Below are 20,082 nucleotides of genomic sequence, written 5' to 3' on the forward strand. Positions count from 1 at the left end.
TTTGATAGATTAACCAACTTATACATCACTTATCTAATAAAAATAAAAAATAGAAATAAAATTAATCCGAGCATAGTACTACAAGACATTCGTTACCGTTGAACAAAATTCGAAATGAATCATCAAATCTCCCACTAAGCTACCGAGGAACAACGGTAAATTAGGTTTCAGAGAATTCAATTCCCGTTCTCAACCCATGACTAATATGAGCTCGAGGTTTCCTTCGTAACTTTCGAAACTTCTTCGTAGCGGCTCCGCTCCATGCCTCAGAGAACCTCAAAGTGACTCTGTTTTATTATATTCTAGATGGAGCCAACTCTTTTAATGGTTGAATTAATAAATTAGACATAAAAAAATTATATTATTTATATCTAATAAATTAAATAATTTTTAACCCAAAATTAGGAGTTTATAAATTAAAAAAAAAAACAATAAAAGTGATAATTTTAAACCATATTCAACCAATCACGTGGGCCCACCGAGTGTGGGGTCCACTCCAGTTTCCCTGAGCTGTCTCCCATGCTAAAGTTTCTGGTTGGTAGACTCTGTAGCAAAAACTCACACTCAAATCTCACCATTTTCATCTTAGTTCCTCCATTCTTAAAAACCTCCCCGAATCCCTCTCCTCACTACACATTTCTTCACAAAATAAGCCTCCATTTTCCTCTCCGTCGCCACCGTCTCAACCACCGTCATGCGGCGTCCACTCCCCCTCTCCGCCGCCGCTCTCGCGCTTCCTCTGTTCTTCCTCCTCCTCTTCTCCTCTACTGCTGATGCTCACAACATCACCAAAATCCTAGCCAAACACCCCGAGTTCAGCACCTTCAATCATTACCTCTCAATCACGCATCTCGCTGGTGAGATCAACCGCCGTCTCACCATCACCGTCCTCGCACTCGACAACTCCGCCATGTCCGATATCATCTCCAAGCACTTCACCGTCGGCACAATCAAGAATGTGCTCTCGCTTCACGTTCTTGTCGATTACTACGGCGCCAAAAAACTCCACCAGCTCTCTAAAGGAACCACGCTCTCTTCTACTCTCTTCCAGGCTTCCGGCTCCGCCACTGGAACCTCTGGATATGTCAATATCACAAATCTGAAAGGCGGAAAAGTCGGATTCGGCTCTGAGGATAACGGCGGCGATCTGAATTCGTTTTATGTCAAATCGGTCATGGAATTGCCCTACAATATCTCCATTTTGCAGATCAGCAAGGTACTGTAATTTCAAACTTGCTCCCTAGCGTACAATCTGAAAATTAGGGCAGAACTTATTCGTCCTCTAATTAACTCTCAAATGTAATTTAGTTTATCTAATTAATCACATGATAAACTATATCATGTTATAATAACTGTTAAATGTGTATTCAAATATCTTATTTCATTTATAATAATAATAATTTATTTATTTATTTGCTTTCACTATAAGAGAAAATGACAATTTGGTTAGTTAATTAACAGTTTTTGTTTACAAATTGGGTAATATTTTGCAGGTTATAACATCCGCCGATGCAGAGGCGCCAACGGCGGCGCCACTCAGTTTAAATCTGACGGAAATCCTGCCTAAGCAAGGCTGCAAAGCCTTCAACGATCTGTTAATCGCCACTGGCGCCGCGGAGACCTATCAATCGAACATCGACGGTGGATTGACGGTGTTTTGTCCCACAGATGCCGCACTCAATGCCTTTCTTCCAAAGTACAAGAATCTGACGGCTGCGCATAAAGTGTCGCTGCTGTTGTACCACGGCATGCCGATTTACTTGTCGTTACAGATGCTCAAATCGAACAACGGTGTTGTCAACACGCTGGCTACCGACGGTGGCGCTAAGTACGATTTCGACATTAAGACCGATGGCGAGGATGTTACGGTGAAGACGAAGGTTGTGACGGCAACGGTAACGGCGACGCTGATTGATTCGGAGCCGCTGATAGTGTATGAACTCGACAAAGTGTTGCAGCCCCGGGAGCTTTTCAAGGCAGTGCCGGAGGAGGAAGACGAGGCTCCAGCGCCGAAAGCGGCGAAGAAGAAGAAGACCAAGGCACCATCGCCTACGGCATCAGACGGAGAGGAGGAGGAAGATGCCGACTCGCCGATCGGCTCCGACGAATCCGACGGCGAGCCAGAGGATCAGAAATCAGACAAAGACGGGGCGTTTGGATCGAACGGTCAGAGATCGATCGTGGCCATGATATTGAGTTTGTGGTTGTCTGTTTTGCTCGTATGATTCTTATGATGGAAGCGGAACGTGGCACGATATTAGAGGTTCGTCATTCATAGACAAAATAAATCCCACTTGTATTTGGCCATTTTTTATTTATCTTTTTTTGTCGGTGATGTTTTTATTTTTATTTTTTTCTCTTTTTTTTTGGATGGTGTACAGTTACTTTAAATATCCAATTGGGTTGCATTGTATTTGATTTGGCTTTATTTTCCCCTCATTTTCAAAGAACAATAATTTATTTAAATTGGAATAATTATTTATTTCTTTTTTTTTTTCCAAATTTTATTCATTTTTCATATATGGATAGAAATGTCATGTGGACATAAATTTAATAAAAAAAAATAATATGGAATCTTATTATTGTGTCGGTGGAAGCAAAGTCCCAACATTACCTATTAAATATTTATAAAAAGATGGGAATAATATTATAAATTTTAAAAGAATATAAATATGTTTTAAAATATTTATAATAATTTAAGCTAATATTTATATGTATGCGAGAATTCATTTAAAGTATATAGCGACGGTCTAAAAAGTTCTCGATTATAGATAACAAATAAACTTCAAACGTCAATCTAAACATAGCTCTAACGAGATCAAATACTAAAAGTTCTCGAGAAATTTAACCTAAAAGGAGAGAAATAACATGAAATATATAATCTCGACTAAAAGGTTAGAGGTTTGAATCCTCCCCTTATTAACCCATTAATCAATAAATGTTCTTCGATACACAAATGAATGATCTGTATACACAGTCTTCTAAGATTGTGAGTTCAAATTTCCAGTTTTGAGTAGATGTAAGTCCTTTTCCCAGAGGCAGAATATGCGGGCTTCGCCGAGAACCCGATATAGCTGTCGTTTGCCTTTGCTAAACATATTTTTGCGACGTAGTCGAAACCCGAATTTTCTTTTACAAAGGGTTGGTCTGCATATTCTTCAATGGGCATCCACTGTTTTGAGGGGAACAATTTTATCACCAGAACCCACATCAGGATATTATCAACAGGCAATTTTTCTAAGAATGTAAAAAGGAATGTTTAGATGCATAATAAATGTTTGAATATCGAAACGTCGAAGACGAAGACGAGCTAGTATCATGTTCCTGGGTCCTGTTTAGACAAAGGGTATCTATCATGTTCCTGGGTCCTAAAGTTTTTAGATTATTGATCAATCATTGACATGGGAACATTGGATTCCGATTTTCGGGCTCCGATAGCTAGATCAAGGAAGAATTTTGCTAAAACAAAAAGTAACACAGATCATCAAGTATCAATCATTTTCTACTAAAATATATACCTTGGCTGCCTCAATTTCTGAAGCTTGCTTTTGAATATCGAAGGAACACGGTTGTAACATGCACACGAAAAACAAATCCGATTTCGTAAAATACGAAGCGTGGCTTTGCCTGCATTGCCCAAGAAAGGAGCATATGGTAAGGAAGAGAACTCTTCTCTTTTGGTGTAAAATGTGAAGGAACTAATGAAGAACGTAACCCGAGCACGAGGGATAGAGAGTTCAAACCTGAACGCTAACACTTCTACAAATTCGGCATCAACCTGAAAGGAATTCAAATGAAACTGATAAACATTTGCTTTTTTAAAAATATATATACAACTGCTTGCTTGTTGTTACTTACACCAGTCTCTTCTTTTAATTCTCTAATGGCTGCTTCACAAATATCCTCTCCCTACAGAAAGGATAAGAACGTTAAAGGATAAGAAGGCTTATTGAACTGAGAAACTTGCAGCAAATTGACGTTTGTTCACCTCATTAACCACTCCAGTTGGTAACTTCCAAACACCTGAGCCTCTGAATATGCCACTGAGCTCTTGAACCACAAGCAGCTTCAGAATTAGAGTATTAATGTTAGCTACTAGAAGAAAACAAGAGCTCTTCTACGTAAAACCTTTCAAATAGACACTAAATTCTGATTAATAGTTTGGCTCATTAGATGTAACGGCACTTTCTAAGATCCCACATCGAAGAGAACGAGACATTCTTTATAAGCATGTGGAAACCTCTCCCTAATAGACGCGTTTTAAAAATCTTGAGAGGAAACCCGAAAGGGAAAGTTCAAAGAGGACAATATCTGCTAGCGATGAGCTTGGGTCATTACAAATGATACCAGAGCTAGACAACGGGCAATGTGATAGCAAGAGGCTGAGCCTTGAAGGGGAGTGGACATGAGAAGGTGTGTCAGCAAGGACGTTGGGCCCCGAAGGGGGGTGGATTGAGGGGTCCCACATCGATTGGGGAAAGGAGTGCCAACAAGGATACTGTCCCCGAAGGGGGTGGATTGTGAGATCCCACATCAGTTGGGGAGGAGAACAAAACATTTCTTTATAAGGGTGTGGAAACCGCTCCCTAATAGACTCGTTTTAAAAACCTTGAGGGAAAGCCCAAAAGGGAAAGCCCGAAAAGGACAATTTCTGCTAGCGGTAGGCTTGGGCCATTGTATTCATTATTCCTAAGAACATAGTATTTTTTTTCAGTTCGTTGAGTTTGGAAAGTACCTCTCGATTACTATTCATTACAAACGCACCAATGCCCACACGATGTGAGGCATTAGCAGGAAGACTGTTAGTAGTTTCAGCGATCCATCGTACAAGCATTAGATAATTGCGTTCGGCATGGTGGAAGTCGAATCCTTCCTGGAAATCAAGCAGAGACAAAAAGACTTAAACATTTTAACTTTCGGCTAACCATTCTACAATAGATTGACCAAACACCATATGATTCAAATGATTAAAAACTCATAAATAGAGTACTCCTTTCCTTTTCGTTTTAGATATCTCGACTAACTTACAACGAATCTTACGACACATAACAACGTACTTAAACTTGATATAGCCACAAAATAGTAAACCGAGCTTAACGTTTTCTTTACAAAACACCAAATATGGATTTGAGATTATCAGAAACCTTTACATGGTTCAATCTTAATCTTAGCAGAAAGTGCATCAACATAGCTGCATTTATCATACTATGAACACTTCGTAAATGGCATATGCTTTAAGAACAAGTATCTTTTACGGATTTGTATGAACAAAATGTACCTTAACAACAACTTCAATAAGATTTGCAAGTTCAATAGGTAATTTGATCCAAATGCCTCTCTTACCCTGCAAATCAAAATGCAAACAGAAACCATAAATGGGAATTGAAGATAGGTATCCACAAAGAACAATGTTCAACCTAAAACATGACAGAAATCAAATACCAGCTGTTTCCATTGAGATAATGAAGCTCTAAGCAAGGAGCCAAACTCCTTTGGATCCATAGCTTCCTTCATTTCTACAATGACTCCATCATAATGATCATAAACTCCACTCAACAATTCAACCTGTTCAATATTATCTTGAGAAGTCTCTTTGTCTGCAATTTCCATTGAAATCGATGATGAACAAGACATGCTTCGGCTGAGTGTTAGTCACAACTGCAAAATGACAAACGATGAGCCCTTAATAAGTCCACATGATTATGCAATAATTTCAATCCAAACAAATCCGTATCTCAAAATCCCAATCTTATCGGCACAGAAATCAAGAGAGAATTGATTAAAATATAAGAAGACCCCACATAGAATTGGCTTAAAAACGCACAATAACAACAACAAGAAAACGGATTAAAAAAGGAATCCATACATGTTCTGAAGCTCGATTACACAAGAGATGAAGCGCAGGTCTGGCTAAAGGAGACCAAATCGCTTTAAATAGGGAAAGATAAGGATATAATTTAATGGAATTTCAACAGCTATATGACATTCAACCCAAATGTTTAGAGATTTATAAAAGTAAAAGAGAAAGAGGCATTGCCTTGAAGGTGGATTCAACGACGAAGCTTCCATTTGAACACTGAAAAAGCTTCATTGTGATCTGAAATCGATGGAAATAGAAGCGTAGTTGATGAAGACGAGTCAGACCCAGATTAGACGCCGCGTTGATCCCTCGTATTCTTGTTTCCTTCGACGAATTGAATCGAAATTATTAGAAATTTATGAATTTTTGTAAATTTTATCGCAAAAAAAAAGTTATTAACGCTAGGTTAGAATATAATAAGCTATTTTTATATAATTTATATATATGTATTTAATGAATCATATAGTTAATATATAATATTATTATATTATATAGTATACTATTTCTTTAATATTTAAAGATTATTCCTTAGTTGGAGTAGGTTGGAAAATGCAAATATATATATATAGTCAAATGAGGTGCAACAGATCAATAGTTATTTTTTTTAATAAAATATATGATAGGTACGCGTGTGAATAGTCACACCAGATAACTATTCATAAAATTCTTTTTACGGACCAGTTAAAATAGTTATTAAATTTCAATTCGATCTCAAGAGATAAAATACATATCAATTACGGCTGAGCTATGTTTACATTGACAACTTAACACGTTATTTTATATTGTCAACTTAAGACGTTTGATTATTGCCAGATTTTCTGTAACGAAAGAGATAGAAACGGAAAAACAGAGATAATATGATGAATGTACAGAATTAAAGAGTCGAGTTTCTAATGAATATAGCTAAGTGGATAAGAATACTGAGATTATTGTCTTAGAGGTCGATGGTTAGAGCTCGATCGAGTCTTTTTAAATTTATATTATATTATCCACTCTTATTTTGGCGAGCTTTTTCATTTTGTTTTTTAATGAAAAGCTAAATATGGTTCTATCCTAACTTTTCAACTAACAATAATTAAAAAATAATAAAAAATTGACTAGATTCGAAAAATTGTTTCTTTAACGTTCATTTTTATTGACGAAATGGTGACCTTCCAAAACCAGGGGTCTTCGACTTCGAGTCTGCAACATACGATTAGCCAGCCTTGTGGCGACATGAGGTTTACGATGAAACCTAGAAATCGATCATTGATCATATTTTGACTTCATGTAGGTGAGTTGCAGCTTACAATCCGAATTACGGATCAGATTTTAGCTGAACTTCATTCGACAACGCTGGATGGAAGTTTGAATTTTTTGATAGTAAAAAATTGATTAAAAAGTATAAAAAAAATTACTTTTTAAATTTTAAAATATGTAATATGCAACTTATAAAAAAAAAAACATGACAATTAAATATTTATACTAAAATCAAATATAAACATAATAAAAATATTAAAATAAAATTTACAATATAATTACCCAACTGGGCCCATCCCATTGGGCCTTGAGCCAAAATGGGCCATAATAACGAGCCCAAATCAACTATCTCAACTTATTTTAAGGATAATTGATATTTACTATCTTAAATATTAAAATATTTACCGTATTTATTATTTAAAAAATAAAATATTGAATAACATTATTTGAAGAAACGGTTATAAAATTAAATAAATGTAATAAATAAGTTGTTGGTAGGTAGAAACTCATTCATTATTAATTGTACTTATTTTATTCATTAAATTGTTTTTTTTTTCTCAATTAAATATTGTTTCATTCAATGGTCTAACCCCAAAACGTGGGGTTCAATTTTTCTTTAATTTAATTTATTGTGTTTGTCAAAGTTTCATATGAACTTAAAATATATATATATATATATATATATATATATATGCGCCTACCAAAGATTTTTCAAATTTATAAGTCATTTATTTTAATTTTATATTATTACTTTTTATTTATTCCATACAAAATTGAAAGTTTAATAATTTTAAAACAAAATTTAATTTTACGAATAATCAAATTCATTATTAATCTTAAAGCATAGATTAAAAAAAAGTATAATTATATACATATTTTTATTTTATTTATTATTTATTCTATCACCCTTGTTTAAAATAATTTTTAATTTTTAAAAACATTTATTCCAATTAAATTCTAAATATTTGAAAATAAATAAATATATATTTTATCAATTAGTATTTTACGTTTATTAATTATTTAATTATTTCAATTCACTTTTTTTTTAATGAATGGACCAATTTATTATTTTATGTTTAATTTGGAGAACGAACTAAAATAAAATAAAAAAGCTACATTAATATTCAAACATGAAAAGTTGGTTAAGATGATATTGAAAAGTAGGTTAGCGAGGTGATTTGAGCAATAAATTTTAATTAAGAGGTTGTCTGACTTTCACGTTTATTTTATAATAATTTAAGAAAGTAAGATATATATAATCGATTAACATATCTGAAATTCGAATTTTCTTTTGCACGTAATAGTACTATAGATAACTATTCTCCCGACTTCGTGTAAGTGACCTCCAGAAAGATGAATAGTCTCTTTAGAAAATGAGGTTTGCTGTTACCGAATTTGGTCTGCTGATACCGATGTTAAAAAATTTTGTCAAATCGTCTCTCGATGAGTTCTTGTCGATGACTTTTTTTACGTCGGGATATCTTTTTACGATGCTATTTTGGACGTTTTCTAATATTTTCATGTGTCATAATTCTAATTATACACCATATTAAAAATTAAATCTTAGAAAATACACATAATTTAATATAATTTTTTCTTTGTAAAATTTAAATAAGATATTTAAAGAATTAAAAATGAATATAAAGCTTTTTAGTCCCAAAAAAGAATTTATTGTGTAACTAAATTTAATAAATGATATTTAAACAGCTGCTTACACGTGCTTCACGTGCATGTCAGGAACGTTACACGTGTCTCACGTGCTAATTATTAATCTGAAGCTTTATCTCTAATAAAATATAGTTGTAAGTTACCTTTAAAAATAATTATTCAATTTTTAATTAAAAAAAAATGAGTTATTTAAAAAAAACGAATATATAATGTAACACAATTTAATTAATTAAGGTAATGATTTAAATCGAAAGCCCGGTTCAAACCTCCCCAACCCGAGTTAGTCTCATATTTTAACATTAACTTTAAATTTGTCAATTGACGTGGGACCCTCCCTCCAAATCTACCTCCTTGGGGACCAACGTCTTGGCACACTACTTCGTGTCTACCTCCTCCAGTAAACAACGAGAAGGTCAACACATCTTTCGGTGTCTGGCTCTGATACTATTTTAAAGCCTCAAACGCATTTTAAAGTTTTGAGAGAAAATCCAAAAGAAAAAAGGCCAAACAACACAATATCTGTTAGCGGTAGACTTGAGTCGTTACACTAGTTAATAAAATGAGAACCCACTTATTTTTTACATTAATATAAAATTTAAATTATAGAATAGTAATTGAAATATAATAAAATTGAGATGAGGAATAAGAAATAAAATTTCTGCATTTTTATATTTATTTTGAATTAACAATTTCACTATTAAATAAAATAAGTTATCGGCCAATAATTTAGATCCACCAAACATTATATTAAATAATATATTACTAAAGAAAAAGTCACGACACATATTTTAATACAACATGTGAAATATTTATATTATATTTATTTTATTATTCTACAAAATAAATAAATATATTTTTATATTCGAGTAAGTTTTAATTTTTTTTAATCTCAAAATAATAATAAATAAATAATCCTCTCATTTTAACTTATAACGTTTTAAATTATAATTTTTAAATTTATAATAATTAATTTATACGCGAAAAATATCATTAAAATTAATTATTAATTTTTACATGCAATTTATAGTATAGGAAATTTCATTCACTCGTAATATTTTTTATTATAAATTATAAATTACGTAGATTAAATATAAATAACTTTTTTTAGAACACACCTACCATTTTTATAATTTTGTTCGATACCTTTCATTTCACGCTATTTTATTAAAATATTTTTTTATTATAAGATATTTTTTCTGTAACACATGGTATTTATAATATTTAATGAGTACATAATTTATATTCCATTGACTTCGTCAATTTATTAAGCATAAGATGATGTGCCGTGGGATATGGGGTTTGACCGATTGATAATTGTTGTTGTTAGTGCCTTCGTGGCACCCATTAATCTTTTTATTTTTTATTGTTAAATTATGAGTATGGTATAACATTTATTTTTAAATGCATTTACTTATTAAAAATGCAAAAAATAATAAAAATCATTAAAAAAAAAACATAATTGATGCATTATATTTGTGAAAATATTAATTATTCATTTAAATCAACCATCAAAGTCCATTTTGATTTAATTACTAATAAATATTAAAATATTTATATCATTCAACACGTTTGAATTTATTTGACGTTATTTATTTATTTTTTAAATATATAATATTATAAATTTATGCTTATTAGATATAAAATAAAAAAAAATATAGGAGATAAATCAAAATTTAAATATTTTAAAATTATTAAATATTTATTAGACTATGAATTTATTAATAGATATTGAATTTAAGTCCTTTACAACTAATTAAAAAAGAAATATATATATTAATTTGTCTAATTCTTTAATTTTTAAAAGTTTTAATAAAATCTCTAAATTAAAAAATAAACTTAAATTTGAAAAAAAAAACGGTTAATATTTTATTTAAAAGATATATTTAAACTTTTTAAAAGGGTTATTTTCAAAAGTTTAATTAATATTTTAATTTTTTTAAAAAAATTTAAAAAACATCTTTAAACTTTTAAATATTCGGTATTTTTAAATTTTTTTTTTAAACAGTTAAAAGATATTAATTTCTTTTGTATTTAAAAAATAAAGTATGAATATTTTTGGTATAAATATATATTTTAATTTTTTAAAAAAATTAATGGTATTATTATAAAGTTATTTTTTATAATATAAAATACAAATTTATAGATATTTTAATTAATTATAGTTAAAAAAAATTGAAAATAAAAGAAGGATAAAACTGTAAATAAGAAGTTATTAGGGACTAAAAGAACAATACGCCAAACCTATGCGTCCTCGTGTAGCGCTTGCTTGACAGTTATCAAAATTCCACCCCTCTCCCTCTCTCTCGCTGGATATATAAGAACACCAATTTCAACAACAAATTGATTCTACATTTTCTCCAGCTCTGTCTTCTGGTTGATCGATCACAAGGCGTTTTCTCGAGCTCGGAGAGAGTGAGGAGGTATGTGAAATCTTCAGCTCTCTGTACTTTTGAAATCTGTTTTGGCATCTGGCTCTGTTAGTGTGTTAGATTCTTGTTGAAATTTTGTAAGTCTGATTGTTTCTAGATCTGTAATGGTTGATTGGGAGAAGTGGGATGGTGTGAGGTTTTTTTGTGTTTTCTGTTTTAGATCTTGTTTCATTTCTTCTTTCTGTGCTGTTTGGATGATTTAGAAGTTGAATGATGATGGACGTTCTGGTCTTCTGGATGCGTATGTGATCCGATTGGATTAATTTTTTAGAATGGGTGAAATGAGTCGGTAGTTAATGATTACTAGCGAGTTTGATGCACGTATTTATCGGCATTGAAGTTCAACTCCTTGTCTAAAGCGTTTTTAAGAGATGAGCTATTTGAATATAGTTTTTTTTTTTTTTAAACAACCGGATGATTCTAAATTCGTGAAGTATAGTTGAGCACTTATTAGTATAGCTCATCAATAATTAGTATGTATTCATTCATTTGAGTTTAGAGGTTCAAATCTCCTTTTGTACTTAGAAAAATGAATTTGTAAGTGGTTTTAAAATACGAATTTGTATAATACTTGTTTCTTTTCCTTAACTGGCGAAGGAACTTGGAAACCGGTTATGATGGTTGAATTTAATAAACTATACTGATGCCCAAATCAGGAAGTTTAGTTTAGCTATGTCCACCTTCAATAATTACACTGTAATTGACTTCCAACTTTAGTAAATGTGTTTTATTGTGGAATTTTTATAAATTACTTGTGTGTGTATTTTCTTAACTTGGGGGAAAATCTAGTAATTTCCATTAGAGGACAAGTTATTTAATCTTTTAGATGTTTTTCCTAGTGGTCTGTATTTTAAATGTCACTGATTGATTAGAATTTAGGATATTATTCGGTTAACATTTTCCCTGGATGCTTCCACGTTATTGTGCTGCTTTCGCACATTTTCAAAATTAATGATTTTTGGCGAGCCCATGGTTTTGTTTTAATGAGATGAAGAAAAAGAGGGAATAAGAGGTTACATGAGCACTTGGTTATTTATGTTTTTTTTTATTAGCGATTCATGTATAAAATTTGTTCTTAATTGACTGAGATGGTGTAAGAATTGTCTTACTGTTATTGTTTCAGAACTCAGAAGTGCTGAAATTTGTTAATGGTACAGGTTTTCTTCTTTGGCATACCATGGCTCCAGCGGCAGCAGCATCAGCAGACTCGATAAATCCAAGAGGTAGTTCACTTGTTTTCGCCTAGTGTTTTTATTTAAGTCATCCGTGCAAGCAGACGCAGAAAAATCACACTTATTGCATTTCTGTGATGGGTTTGTTTTTTTAACGTTCGATACTTGGCTGTCTAGATGTTTGCATAGTTGGTGTTGCACGCACGCCAATGGGTGGATTTCTCGGCAGCTTATCATCTTTACCAGCCACCAAGTTGGGATCTATAGCAATTGAAGGTAATTGTGATACCCATTTTTCTCCTGTTATGTAAATGGAGTTAACCAATGCTGAAGTATTTTTCCCTTTGATGACTTGTAGCTGCACTTAAAAGGGCTAAACTTGATCCTGCACTTGTACAAGAAGTCATCTTTGGCAATGTTCTGAGTGCAAATTTGGGGCAGGCTCCTGCCAGACAAGCTGCTTTAGGTGCAGGAATACCTAATTCAGTGATCTGTACCACTGTCAACAAAGTTTGTGCGTCAGGGATGAAAGGTTCGCACACTTGTGTTCATTCCAAGATTTTCCATCTTCTTACAGATTTCTAATGTAAAACGTTATTAATAGTATTCTGACAACGTTTATTTTTTATTATTATTTCAGCGACAATGCTCGCTGCACAGAGTATCCAGTTAGGCATCAATGATGTTGTTGTTTCTGGTGGGATGGAAAGCATGTCAAATGCACCGAAGTACCTAGCAGAAGCAAGGTTGCTTTTCTATTCTAAATTTCAACCCATTCATGGTGACCTGAGCTCTAAGCAAAATGTAACTTATTTTCATGCTAATTTGCAGGAAGGGGTCTCGTCTAGGACATGATTCTCTTGTTGATGGAATGCTGAAAGATGGTCTATGGGATGTCTATTCGAACTCTGGAATGGGAAATTGTGCAGAGTTATGTGCAGACAAATATCAAATTACAAGGGAGGCTCAGGTATTGATTTTGATGCATTTTGAGTTTGTGATTCTTTTTTATTATATTTTGTAAATATCTTTACATCTGGCTTTCATGCAGGATGACTTCGCTGTTCAGAGCTTTGAGCGAGGTATTGCTGCCAAGGACAGCGGTGCCTTTGAATGGGAAATTGTTCCGGTTGGATTCCCCTCCATATCATTGCATGGCTTTTGCTCTGGTTGAAAATTACGAGTCTTACATCTATGTAAACTTGCAGGTTGAAGTTTCTGGAGGGAGGGGAAAGCCATCGACTATTGTCAATTCGGATGAGGGTCTTGGAAAGGTACTCCCCTTTCATTCATTTATGCAGGCTATTTTTCAAGTGGTGTGTACCATGTTAGGAATCACGAACCTCTACAATGATATGATATTGTCCACTTTGAGCAAAACCTCTCGCCATTGGTTTCTCCCAAAATGCCTCATACCAATGAAGATGTATTCCTTACTTATAAATCTCTGATCATCTTCTTAATTAGTCAATGTCAGACTCTTTCCCAACGATCCTCAACACACTATGCATGTGTGTACAGTTTTCAAACAAAAAAGCATACATATGTACGAAATTTGTGCATCACGTGCTCAACTCAAAGGGGTCATGATGTAATGGAAATGATTTTAGAATTCTTTAGCAAACTGGTATTCATTTCTGTTGAAAACATTTTTTTTTTTTGTCTTCTCATTCTCTTTTAAATGTTATATGTAATACAGTTTGACCCTGCGAAATTGAGGAAGCTTCGACCAAGTTTTAAGGAGAATGGAGGTACCGTAACTGCAGGCAATGCTTCCAGCATAAGGTAAAGGAAAACTGTTCTTTATATGGATAAGTTGTGCCATAGAATCAATCGAACTTACATTGAAAGTTGGAAAATTTTAAAATGACAGTGATGGTGCTGCCGCCATAGTTCTAGTGAGCGGGAAGAAGGCATTGGAACTTGGGCTGGAAGTGATTGCAAAAATCAAAGGATATGCTGATGCTGCCCATGTAATTCCGGATTCTTGTATTAGTTTTAGTTATTGCTTTCTGCTTTCTGATCATCAAAGCACTTTGTACTAATAATATGGGGAATTGATATGCAGGAGCCAGAATTTTTCACAACTGCACCGTCCCTCGCAGTTCCAAAGGCCATTTCCCATGCCGGCTTAGAAGCTCCACAAATTGATTTCTACGAAATAAATGAAGCATTTGCTGTAAGATTTTTAATGACAAACATGAAAATCATCAGTTTTCAGAACCTTGTTCATCAAATTCTCATATAACCCATGTGATCATAATTTCTGTAGGTTGTGGCTCTTGCGAATCAGAAATTGCTTGGAATCTCTCCTGTGAGTATACCTTCTTGTTGGTGTAGTTGTCTTTTGATATTGGCTAATATTCATATGACCTTCTATGGCCTCACATGAATTGAATAATTGGAATATGACTTGCATTTAGCTAGTCATTCTAAATGTGCTACCTTATCTTTCTTCCTTGTGATTATTTTCTGATCACTGTTCTAAATTCCTTTCATTTGTTCATGTACAGGATAAAGTGAACGTGCACGGTGGAGCCGTGGCGTTGGGACATCCTCTAGGTTGCAGCGGTGCACGTATCTTGGTCACGCTTTTGGGGGTAATTCATCGAAGTCTCTGCAATGCTCCACAACATCTCTCTTACTCACTCTCATTTCAAGCCTGCCATTACCATCCTCTTTGCTTGTCTATGAAAGTAGATATACAACCCATTAACAACAAACATATATCTCATTATAGGTACTAAAGCAGAAAGGTGGGAAATATGGAGTTGGAGGTGTTTGCAATGGTGGAGGTGGTGCATCTGCTCTTGTGTTGGAGCTCGTGTGAAGCCTGTTCTAGTCTCGAAGCGTTGATAAGATAACGTCGTCGGATCACACGGGTTGGTAGTAACTTGTTATCTTATATTTTACCCTGATGATGATGATAGCCTTTTAGCCTTAGGGGTCTGGAAAAGTAGAACTTTTTGTTAATTTGTCAAAGCTTAAAGTGTATGATCAGAATAATATGAATTTTATCCGCAAAGTTCCACTTTCAGTTGGTTTTTCGTATTTAATAAGGTGGAAGTGTATTTTATTGAGCTACCAGAACAAAGTGAAATATTCTTCCTTTGTTATTTGGCTTTGATTTGTTTTAGCATAATTCTAGGTTGTTGTTTGGATGTGTAATGGAATATTCTACCCTTTGTTTTTTTTTTTTTAATCTCTGTTTCTATTTCTTCTTTGAGGATAAATTATATTCTGCCCACTTTCTTTCTATCCTCATATTTGATGTTAATGTTTCAATTTTGAATATAATTTTCAACCCATATTTATTAATATACTGCCATACGTCCAAATTTCTTAAAAGGAATTAAAAAAAAAAAGCTTAAAAGCATTATTTTAAAAGCAAGATTTTTAAGATTTTTATTTCATTTCCTGAGTTAGATTGGGTTGGACTTGAAAAAATCACCCGATGACCTTGAAGTTTACGTCCAACTCAATCAATTCTATATTTTTGAGTTGACTCGACTCATAATAATCTTAAACTTAATAATCTTAAACTTAGGTTAGACTGTAATTCTATTTTTGAACCAGCCAAGTTGACCCAACAAAAGAAATGACAACTTGAGAACGAATCAAATTTTTCAATAGCCCAAACCTAAAAAAGAACTAACCCAACCCAACCGTTATAGTTTAGGTAGGGTAATCCGGGTTGGTCAGATTCTCGAGTCATTTGAACACCCATACCCATAAACATAAAGAAAGTAGGAGAATACCAAAAGTAACTTCTAAATTTGGCACCTAAGTCCTTCAATATTTATCGAACAGTTTTTTCCACAAAAGTAACTTCTAAATTGCGAATCGGAACATAACTTAAGGGTACGAAAAAGGCAAGCACGGTGAAAAGTAGGTGCATAAGGCAACAAGAGAGAAGAAAAACCAATTAGCAAGTTACTCTATAGGGTAAATTTATTATAGAACCATAAATAGGAAAAGATGTCCAAAGCTTTTCTATGGTTGTCATTAAACTCTGGATGTCCGAAGCTTCCTTTCAAACAAGCGCTGCAGCAAGTAGACTTGGAGGACACTGGCCCCTACCAGTGCTGCTGATTCAAACATTGCCTTGTGGACTGCCCTTTTGCTCATTCCATCATTCACTGCAATCAAACCATACCACAAAACACGTCACGGGTTTTCGTCATTTCCATCGGCAGAGCTGTTCAACAGCCAGAATCGAGATCAAACAGGAAACACGTCACGGGTTTTTGGCTGGTTGCCTTCAACACCCATCTGCCATGGACTAAGCTAAGAGTGCACAAAAGAAAAACTAAATCAACTCAACCCGAACTATACGTTGGGTTAGAGTTGGATCTATTGTCTTAATGCAATTCGAGCAATTGGGTTAGATCTAAAGTCTTCTTACCCAATCCAAAGCCTAAACAATGAGCACCTCTCCACATTGAGCCTAGTCTAACAGGGTATCAGCAACCATGATGAAGAAGAAAGCTACTATCATGATCATTGGTACTTGAATAATGCCTACTAACCCACCGATATTGTCCTATTTTAGCTTTTCCTTTTTGGGCTTCCCCTCAAGGTTTGAAACGCATCTACTAGAGAGAGGTTTCCACACCCTTATAAGGAATGTTTCGTTCTCCTCTCCAACCGATGTGAGATCTCACAATCCACCCCCTTGGAGGCCCAGAGTCCTTGTTGGCACACTGCCCGATGTCTGGCTCTTATACCATTTGTAACAGCCCAATCCCACCGCTAACAGATATTATCCTCTTTGGACTTTCCCTTTTAGGCTTTCTCTCAAGGTTCTAAAACGCGTCTGCTAGAGAGATTTCCACATCCTTATAAGGAATGTTTCGTTCTCTTGTTCTCTTCTCCCGTTGATGTGAGATTTCACCACTTCTTTTTGAATAGTCAATTAAATTCCTAAGTTGATGCCGTGGAAATTATTCACGTTTGAGACATGTTCGTCAACATTACCTATTGCCTGGCGATCGGTCTGAGCCTCTAACCAATGCTGTTCAAACTGAATATTGTAAAGAGCTTCCTCCAACTTAGATATTTGATCCAACAAAGGGTTGAAATGCTCTGCAGGCACAAGCACCAGTTTTGAGATTGATATTAACTCGTGAAGGAAGGTCAGTACATGATAAAACAGGGAATGGCATCTTACCATCTTTCGCATGCTGCTCGTGGTATGAAAAGTGACCAACGTGCACATCAAAGTCGATGGTTTCGTGGTATGGGGACTTGTTCGTGAAGCAGAATCGATGAAGACCTTTGTTGTGAGCAACAAATTCATGCTTTTCACTAGCTTTGTCACGGATATCGTGAAGATGTTCGCCAGAAGGACCCTTTATCTAAAATTCAAACAAAAATATTGGATCAGCAGCAATTTCTACCGGCAAAAACAATATAAACACAAGGGTCTCAAATCAAACCCGATATAAGAACTCCGTAAGAAGAGCAAAATCGAGGAAACAAAATCTAAGTTGACCATTAAACACTGGAATAGTCTCTAGAGTCTCTATACACAGCCTCAACTTCAATGCATATGTCCAAAGTCTTTTTGACCGCATCGTACACAAATGACTACGATTAACGATTCTAAGGATGAAACAGGGCCTATGTATAACACCCCAAGAACTAAGTTAAAACTAACCATCTTCCCTACTAAGAAAAGTATCTGCCCGTTCTTGTTTTAGCGTTGGACTTTTCTAGCACCCCAAGAACTAAGAAGTAGATATCGTAAAAAGGTCTCGCTCTGTCTCTATGTGAGATCCCACCGCCGTTGGGGAGAAAAACGAAGCATTCTTTATAAGGGTGTGGAAACCTCTCCCTAGTAGATGCATTATAAAAACCTTGAGGAGAAGCCCAAAAGTGAAATCCCAAAGAGGACATATTTGTTAGCGGTTGGCTTGAGCGGTTACAAATGGTATCAGAGCCAAACACTAGGCAATGTGCCAGCGAGGAGGCTAAGCCCCGAAGCTGGATGGACACGAGACGGTGTGCCAATAAGGACGCTAGGCCCCAAAGGGGGGTGGATTGGGGGGTCCCACATCGATTGGGAGGTGGATTGTGAGATTGTACATCGGTTAGAGAGGAAAACAAAGCATTATTTATAAAAGTATGGAAACCTCTCCCTAGCAAACGCGTTTTAAAAACCTTGAGGGGAATCCCAAAAGGAAAAACCCAAAGAAGACAATATCTACTAGCAATGAGCTTGAGCGGTTACACTCGGTCTCTCCATCTCCATATCAAAGCATCTCCACAAAAATAACTTAAAACAACTAAACCACCTCGTCTACTAACATAAGTCTCTATGCATTCGAGTTTTAGTATCAGTCTTCAAGCACCCAATGAACTTAAGAGGTAACCTTCATCATAAGGAGTTCAAAGAAACAACCTACAAACTAACAGCCTCTTACACAAAGATCAATCCCTCCCCATTCTAGTTTTAGTAATAGTCCTCCAACTCAAGTCAAATCATCTAAAACACCCAAAAAAACAACTGAGAAACAAACCATAGCTTATACTAAGACAAGTCTTGCTCAAGAATCAGCAAGAAACCACTTCCAAACATTCTTGAAACAAAACCCCATGAATCTTGCTTGCCCTGTTTCAAATTCTATAAATGAGAAGGAAATCAAAGCAAAGGGAAGTGAAATGATACCACAAGATCAACGCCATCTTCGCCATAGTGCCATCCAGAATCTGTCTTGATTACAACAAAAGAAACATGAACAGTATCGCCGTCGTACTGAACATTGTGAGAGAAACATTCTTCTCTGTCAATCACAAACCTAATCCCTTCTGATTGTCTCAAATTCAACAGCAATACACCGGCAAACGCCATCATCACCACACATCTCATAGCCCATCGCTCCATTACTTCAAAGAATCAAAGACCCATATGAAAAAGAAGTCAAATCTTCACGATCTGCAATGACCGAATATAAGAAAAAGGAAAGGAAAAGGCAAAAGGGTTTGTAAATTACCTCGAGATTTAGAGGATGAGGGGATGAACAAACAGTTGCCGGCAATTGAGGGAAAAGAGAATCTGAGAATTGTAATAAGTTAAAAGGGTATTTGATCTGAGATCAGATGAGGGGTCAAAACGAGCGGTGGCGCAGTTGGAGTTCGAATAATGTAAGAAATCAAAATGTTTCCAACTAAGAAAAAAAAGAAAAAAAGAAAAAAAAAACCTTGCGATGTCGGATTGCGACGTGTCGGTATGTTATTGGATGGATGACGATGCTTTGACCAACAAGGAAGCATAGTGGACACAGGGCTTTTTTTTCTTCTCTCTTCTAGTGACCTCATTTTAATATTCAAACCCTAAAGTTTAAACATTTTAGTCACCCTCTTAGGAACCACGATCTACTAGTGTTTGAACAAAGTATATCATCGAATCTCTGTTGAACACAACTCTCTGTAGAAAACACTCGCACTCTTTATTAACATCAATTGAGAAGAGAATATAAAACACTTTGTAGAATATTATTACTTTGACATTTCTTCGAATGATACTGGGTAGTGTAGGTAATCTATTCCTAAAATTTCTAAAATACCTAAATCATTTTCCTAAATTTATTCCTAAAATTCATAAATTCTAAATCATTTTCTTAACATAAATAGAGTCACTCGTACAATTGTTCGATGATATTTTAACAGACTCCCCTTCTCTAACTTATTCATTGAACACAAAATTAAAATT

At 34.5% G+C, this 20,082-nt stretch overlaps 4 protein-coding genes across 8 annotated transcripts; 2 read left to right on the forward strand and 2 right to left on the reverse strand.

Annotated features, from left to right (window-relative positions):
• Positions 1–575: 575 nt before the first annotated feature.
• LOC111455026 (fasciclin-like arabinogalactan protein 2) lies at positions 576–2,475 on the forward strand. The gene is made up of 2 exons (XM_023096542.1): positions 576–1,216; positions 1,494–2,475. The coding sequence occupies exons 1-2, from the start codon at positions 695–697 to the stop codon at positions 2,223–2,225; spliced, it is 1,254 nt and encodes a 417-aa protein (XP_022952310.1). The 5' UTR covers positions 576–694; the 3' UTR covers positions 2,226–2,475.
• A 267-nt stretch (positions 2,476–2,742) lies between these two features.
• On the reverse strand, positions 2,743–6,220 carry LOC111455029 (nudix hydrolase 7-like). Of its 3 annotated transcripts, XM_023096548.1 has the most exons (10): positions 6,038–6,220; positions 5,867–5,871; positions 5,443–5,658; positions 5,279–5,344; positions 4,736–4,873; positions 3,989–4,066; positions 3,859–3,909; positions 3,744–3,778; positions 3,519–3,627; positions 2,743–3,172 (listed from the first exon to the last, which is right to left on the reverse strand). In XM_023096548.1, the coding sequence occupies exons 3-10, from the start codon at positions 5,632–5,634 to the stop codon at positions 2,996–2,998; spliced, it is 846 nt and encodes a 281-aa protein (XP_022952316.1). In that variant the 5' UTR covers positions 5,635–5,658; positions 5,867–5,871; positions 6,038–6,220; the 3' UTR covers positions 2,743–2,995. The 3 variants fall into 3 exon arrangements, with proteins under 3 accessions (XP_022952316.1, XP_022952315.1, XP_022952314.1); XM_023096547.1 differs by lacking the exon at positions 5,867–5,871; XM_023096546.1 differs by lacking the exon at positions 6,038–6,220 and having other exon boundaries at positions 5,867–5,934.
• Positions 6,221–11,028: 4,808 nt separating this feature from the next.
• Positions 11,029–15,566, forward strand: LOC111455027 (acetyl-CoA acetyltransferase, cytosolic 1). Of its 2 annotated transcripts, XR_002712531.1 has the most exons (15): positions 11,029–11,187; positions 12,354–12,419; positions 12,546–12,644; positions 12,727–12,900; positions 13,009–13,114; positions 13,200–13,338; positions 13,420–13,497; positions 13,577–13,642; positions 14,068–14,153; positions 14,242–14,341; positions 14,437–14,547; positions 14,641–14,682; positions 14,882–14,968; positions 15,109–15,324; positions 15,358–15,566. XR_002712531.1 is itself a non-coding variant. In XM_023096543.1 (14 exons), exons 2-14 carry the CDS (start codon positions 12,374–12,376, stop codon positions 15,196–15,198), a joined length of 1,224 nt encoding a protein of 407 aa, XP_022952311.1. In that variant the 5' UTR covers positions 11,029–11,187; positions 12,354–12,373; the 3' UTR covers positions 15,199–15,566. The 2 variants fall into 2 exon arrangements, 1 of the variants encoding a protein (XP_022952311.1); XM_023096543.1 differs by having other exon boundaries at positions 15,109–15,566.
• Positions 15,567–16,275: 709 nt separating this feature from the next.
• On the reverse strand, positions 16,276–19,536 carry LOC111455579 (transmembrane emp24 domain-containing protein p24beta2-like). Of its 2 annotated transcripts, XM_023097293.1 has the most exons (5): positions 19,364–19,536; positions 19,039–19,256; positions 17,539–17,725; positions 17,346–17,453; positions 16,374–16,507 (listed from the first exon to the last, which is right to left on the reverse strand). In XM_023097293.1, exons 2-5 carry the CDS (start codon positions 19,252–19,254, stop codon positions 16,374–16,376), a joined length of 645 nt encoding a protein of 214 aa, XP_022953061.1. In that variant the 5' UTR covers positions 19,255–19,256; positions 19,364–19,536. The 2 variants fall into 2 exon arrangements, with proteins under 2 accessions (XP_022953060.1, XP_022953061.1); XM_023097292.1 differs by lacking the exon at positions 19,364–19,536 and having other exon boundaries at positions 16,276–16,507.
• Positions 19,537–20,082: the final 546 nt, after the last annotated feature.

Source organism: Cucurbita moschata, unplaced genomic scaffold (genome assembly GCF_002738365.1).
Source record: "Cucurbita moschata cultivar Rifu unplaced genomic scaffold, Cmos_1.0 Cmo_Scf00017, whole genome shotgun sequence".
NCBI lineage: Eukaryota > Viridiplantae > Streptophyta > Magnoliopsida > Cucurbitales > Cucurbitaceae > Cucurbita > Cucurbita moschata.

Coding starts and splice junctions, on each gene's coding strand:
- LOC111455026 (XM_023096542.1), top strand. CDS start 695: ATGCGGCGTCCACTCCCCCTCTCCGCCGCCGCTCTCGCGCTTCCTCTG. Junction 1,217..1,493: donor CCATTTTGCAGATCAGCAAG/GTACTGTAATTT, acceptor AATATTTTGCAG/GTTATAACATCCGCCGATGC.
- LOC111455029 (XM_023096547.1), bottom strand. CDS start 5,634: ATGTCTTGTTCATCATCGATTTCAATGGAAATTGCAGACAAAGAGACT. Junction 4,067..4,735: donor TAATGAATAGTAATCGAGAG/GTACTTTCCAAA, acceptor CTAATTCTGAAG/CTGCTTGTGGTTCAAGAGCT. Junction 3,779..3,858: donor AATTAAAAGAAGAGACTGGT/GTAAGTAACAAC, acceptor AATTCCTTTCAG/GTTGATGCCGAATTTGTAGA.
- LOC111455027 (XM_023096543.1), top strand. CDS start 12,374: ATGGCTCCAGCGGCAGCAGCATCAGCAGACTCGATAAATCCAAGAG. Junction 12,420..12,545: donor AGACTCGATAAATCCAAGAG/GTAGTTCACTTG, acceptor TTGGCTGTCTAG/ATGTTTGCATAGTTGGTGTT. Junction 13,339..13,419: donor AAATTACAAGGGAGGCTCAG/GTATTGATTTTG, acceptor GCTTTCATGCAG/GATGACTTCGCTGTTCAGAG.
- LOC111455579 (XM_023097292.1), bottom strand. CDS start 19,254: ATGGAGCGATGGGCTATGAGATGTGTGGTGATGATGGCGTTTGCCGGT. Junction 17,726..19,038: donor AAGATGGCGTTGATCTTGTG/GTATCATTTCAC, acceptor TTTGAATTTTAG/ATAAAGGGTCCTTCTGGCGA. Junction 17,454..17,538: donor CGAGCAGCATGCGAAAGATG/GTAAGATGCCAT, acceptor TTGTGCCTGCAG/AGCATTTCAACCCTTTGTTG.